Source organism: Pinus tabuliformis, chromosome 5_1 (genome assembly GCF_031772625.1).
Source record: "Pinus tabuliformis cultivar Carrire ecotype Pingquan chromosome 5_1, CPIR1, whole genome shotgun sequence".
NCBI lineage: Eukaryota > Viridiplantae > Streptophyta > Pinopsida > Pinales > Pinaceae > Pinus > Pinus tabuliformis.
The window spans coordinates 374,671,734-374,676,799 of record NC_142305.1 but is presented as its reverse complement, the minus strand read 5'-3'; the positions used below and the strand labels follow the sequence as shown (position 1 = coordinate 374,676,799).

At 39.3% G+C, this 5,066-nt stretch overlaps 1 protein-coding gene across 1 annotated transcript; it reads left to right on the top strand.

Annotated features, from left to right (window-relative positions):
• Positions 1-2,463: 2,463 nt before the first annotated feature.
• Positions 2,464-4,457, top strand: LOC149165009 (laccase-3-like). The gene is made up of 7 exons (XM_089429683.1): positions 2,464-2,469; positions 2,535-2,686; positions 2,802-2,875; positions 3,143-3,271; positions 3,535-3,650; positions 3,774-4,226; positions 4,377-4,457. The coding sequence occupies exons 1-7, from the start codon at positions 2,464-2,466 to the stop codon at positions 4,455-4,457; spliced, it is 1,011 nt and encodes a 336-aa protein (XP_089285809.1).
• The last annotated feature ends 609 nt before the right edge of the window (positions 4,458-5,066 follow it).

Genomic DNA, 5,066 nt, shown 5'->3' with positions numbered 1-5,066 from the left:
GGAATAGTAACTAGCTAGCATAGATGTTATTTTTTGTGTTGTGCGCCTTTACTTCAATAGCCGTGAGTTGTGATCTAATTCCGTGGAGTGTTTTTTTATATCTACATGCATGATTGATTCAACAATTTAGATCAACAACATCTTTTACAGTTTTTCTGCACTTTCTTATGCTTGGTTGGAGTATATCGGTAGAAATAGTGCGAAATCCATTGAAACAACAAGACCTACGCTGGGTTGACAATTAATGTTGCAGTCTGAGTCAATTAAGGTTGATAAAACACAACTACATTTTGGCACCATTGTCGGGGATGGCAAGTTGACGATACAGTCAACCAAGTTGTTTTTTTAATATAGAGTGCTCCTAGTCCACAGTGGTTGGGCAGTAAGACGAGAGGTAAGAACCTGTGCATCGCTCTAACATACCTGGGCAGGCTCACCATTGTGATCACTAGGACACTTAGGACATCTTGATGCTTTGATTAGTGTGCCTTCAGCTCTTTAGTTCTTGGGCGGGAAGATGAGCTGTAAGAACCTGTGCATCGCTCTAACATACCTCGGCGGGCTCACCACTATCGAAGGTTGAGATACTTAGAGTTTGATTTGATACACATAGGGTCCATGTGTGCACTTTTTAGGACTTATAGAGATACTAAAATCACCCCCACTATGGAAAAATAACAGTCCATATCTCAAAGGAATACAAGGAATACAGGGTCGCAGAATGCTGTTACTCCCATAGAAAAAGTAGAGACCTCTAATCCCTCCATCTCAGGACCATATCATTTTAAGGCCAGCACTCAAACCTTCAAGATCAAGGATTTGATTCATGAGGAGGAAGGGGAAGTCAGTAGCCAAAATTTGAGGACCGAGGGCCAAGGGGAAATCTAGGGGGAACATCGGACACTAGAAACAGAGAAGAACTTAAAGACTTATCAATATACGGATACAGGTAGTGCCATGAAACAACAAACCCCAGGAGTATCTGAGGCATTAATTGCGTCTGCAGGGTCATCACAAACGCAGCTAGAAGAACGTTTGCTACATGAAGGGTTAGAAGAATTAATCATGGGGGACAACAATGATAACAATGCTAAAACGGACACCACTACCACCACCTTTGAGTTCCCAATTAGGAATCTCAGGGATGAAGCTCCTATGAATAATATTCCTCTATCATCCTTACCATCTTTTCAGGGGATGACTGTGGAAGATCTAGATACATTTCTATTTGAGTTTGATGTCTTGTGTAGAAATTATGATTATACAATAGATGCTCAGAAGTTAAAGCTATTCCTTGCTACCTTAAAAGGAGCAGTCTTGAGATGGTTCATGGGATTAGGTCCTGCTTCCATTTCAACATGGAATGCTATGAAGGAGACATTCTTGTCAAAGTACCAAGACTATTGTAGGACCAGGGACTTAAGGGAAGAGATATTTAGAATGACACTGAAGGAGGAAGAAAGCCAGGAAGATTATGTGGAACAGTTGCACTACAATTTGTAGTGGTCTTAGCACAACGATTTAGACTCGGAAATCTTGAAGACTATATTCATTAGAAAAATGAGGAATGATTGCCTTACACACTTTTATATAAAGTTATTATTCAAATATATCATCTAACCTAAATATTTAAATATTTTTAAAAGCACTAAATCATTACAACTACAACAATATTTATTTATCATCATTTTATAAATCAAAAAAATTTAAACCTACATATAAAAGATAACAACCATTCTTTCCAATCATATAAAAATTACGCAAATGATATATGAAAAACACTTTCTATATAAAGTTTTTATTCAAATATATCATTTAACTTAGAATATTTAAATATTTTTAAAAGGTTAAGTTTTTCTTAGACTACATACATTGAAAACGAACTAAATTTTTTTGTGCATCGTTATACGTCATCCAGTTGACCTTAATGAAATCTAAAAGCACGTTACAAAACCTGACACGTTGCCGTCGGAACACGGAGATCCCACGTCTTTGGCAAAAACCAGATTTCTTTTGCATGAGTCAAACTTATAAAGATATCCACTACAGTGTACATGCTTTGGAATCTGTTGCGACGACTTCGGGCCAGTTGTCATCATCCGCAATGTCCGATGATACCACTGCTCTAGTTTCACGCATCTTTTTCTCCTATATATTTGGTCTCCTTACCAGAACCAAAAATTACAAAGTTTCGATTTCGTAGTGTGAAGGATATTACTTAGACACCTCTTTTATGCTTTGCAAGCGTAGTACTGCTTCAAGGACTGGAATATCTAGTATTGCAGCAATATCTTTGCAATGCAATCCATACGACTGCTTTCAGCCAGGCTTCTTATTCCCCTCTCATTTATTACATGTTCGGCTTATGTCGCACACGCGGAAATACAATATTATACCTTCGTTGGAAGTTCACTTTTTCACTAATTTCAATGTTTATTTTTGCATAGCTATAAGCTTCGGAAAATGAAGGTATCGCGTTTAGATTAACCAATTACCTGCAATATTTTGATGGTTTCTTTTGAATTCCTGCACAGATTGCACCGAAGAACGTCACAAGACTCTGCAGCCAGTATACAATAATTGTTGTCAATGGACAGTTACCGGGTCCCACTCTGTATGTGCACAACGGTGACACTGTTATTGTTAATGTTATTAACAACGCCCAGTACAATGCCACTATTCACTGGTATGATAACGTCTTTAAAGTCGATGAGAATCTTTGAGAACAGTAAATTACCTGTTATTCATATAATTATCGATAAGTTTGATTATAATACTCGTCGCTTATCAATATGTGTCAGGCATGGAGTGAGGCAGTTACGTACATGTTGGACCAATGGACCGGCATATGTTACACAATGCCCCATTCAACCTGGTGGAAATTACACTTACAGATTCACAATCACTGGACAGGAAGGAACTTTGTGGTGGCATGCTCATATCTAATGGCCCCGAGCTACGGTGCATGGATCTTTCGTAATCGATCCTAAAGGAGGAAGCTTATATCCCTTTCCTAAACCCCATGGGGAAATCTTTATAGTAATAGGTAATGAGTTTCTATGAGATTCAATACATAAATGTTTGGTTTCCTATAGGATTTCGATGGTTAATATTAATTCAAAGAGATCATGTGATTGAACAGGGGAATTGTGGAACAGTAACCCCATTGACGTTATAAATGAAGCACTCCTCACAGGTGGCCGACCCAATACATCCAATGCCTTCACGATAAATGGACAGCCAGGAGACCTGTATTCCTGCTCTACATCAGGTACTAACTTTATATAGACTTCAGAAAAGATCTGTAACTAGGAATGTTGAAAATTGAGTTAGAAACTAATCAAAGGATTCCGGTGCAGAAACATTTCGGATCTCTGTACAGTATGGAGAAACATACCTTCTGCGGATTGTCAATGCTGCACTTAATAATGCGCATTTCTTAAGACAGCAGGCCACGAATTTACTGTTGTAACTATCGATGCTTCCTACACGAAACCCTATAAAATGGACGTTATCGTGATCTCTCCCGGCCAGACTATACCGATGTTCTTCTGACAGCTAACCAGACTGTCGGAAAATACTATATGGCCGCTCGACCATATACTAACCAGCCTACGGCCAATATTGATAACACCACGACTACGGCTATTGTAGAGTATATTTGAAATCAAAATTTCAGTAGCCCCGTTTTTGCTAGCCCTCCATACTACAATGACACCACAACTGTCACTCAATTTACAACTGGGCTGAGAAGCTTGGGTTCCCCGGAGTAGCCGGTGGAAGTTCCTCAAAGCATAGATAGCAGCATCGTCTCCACAGTTAGTCCCTGCCCCACTGGGAAAACCTGTGCAGCCCCCAACGGAACGATGGAGACCGCAAGTATGAACAACATATCATTTACGTTGCCCACCATCGCTCTTCTTCAAGCTAATTATTTCGGCATTAACGGCGTATTCACAAGGGATTTTCCTTCAAATCCTCCGGTTACATTTAACTACACGGGAGATGATATACCCCTAAGTCTTTGGTATCCTGAAGTCGCCACAAAAGTGAAAGTGCTGGAATACAATTCTACAGTGCAACTGGCATTTCAGACAACAAACATCCTCGTGGCCGAGAACCATCCGATGCATCTTCATGGTTACAGTTTCTATGTGTTGGGAGAAGGACTGGGAAACTATAACTCAGTAACTGATCTTAATCTTGTTATTGGGGAACGCCACACAGTAATCGCTCCCATGAGCTGATAATTCATACGTATTACTCCTGCACTTCATCCTGACTGAATTCACGTCTATTATATCTCTTGTTTTCTAATATCATTAACACGTAGCAGCGAATTAATGTTCCAATCAACCTGTTGATTTATTTGGTAGGGGAGTGTGGTTTGTGCATTGCCATTGAGAGGACCATTTGGAAAGGGGAATGAATATGGCGTTCCTGGTGATGAACGGTAGCCGTCCTTTAGCAAGCTTGGAGCCTCCTCCTTAGACCTTCCGACGTGTTAGTGAACAGAACAGTGAAACCATCCCGAACTGTTATCCCAAATTATCTCAAACCTGTTGTTCTCTTCTTTCGCAAGTGGACAGCATTTCAATTTAATAACTGTCACATACCCCGGTAACCTCGCATATAAAAGTAGGGAGTTAGAATTTTTTTTTTACAAATTACCACAAGTAAATAACCAATTCACAACTCCACAAATCATCATTACCATTAGATATAATATTCATTAGTACATCAAGTAAATTGCCATCAAGACAGTAAGTTGCATAACCATTGCATAACCTTTAACCCCACTGTGGTGGTGTAATGACATAAACTGTCTGATGAATCCCTGCATCCATTTCTTGATATCCTTAACCATATTAAATAATCATGTAATAGGACATTATGGTTGTCACAACAAATAAATAACCATCAACATCAAGAACTCATCATTATCGAACAGACACAAAAGGCAATCACACCATTTGAACACCAATTTACCCTGGAAACCCCGTACGGTGAAAACCATCAAACGTTTAATCTTATTATTAAACGCTCGTGAGGGATTTCACCCCTCA

What these genes read in the sequence shown, in the direction of transcription:
- LOC149165009 (XM_089429683.1), top strand. An exon ending in TACAATGCCACTATTCACTG is followed by an intron (nt 2,687 to 2,801) that starts GTATGATAACGT and finishes AATATGTGTCAG; the next exon opens with GCATGGAGTGAGGCAGTTAC. An exon ending in GTATTCCTGCTCTACATCAG is followed by an intron (nt 3,272 to 3,534) that starts GTACTAACTTTA and finishes TCTCCCGGCCAG; the next exon opens with ACTATACCGATGTTCTTCTG.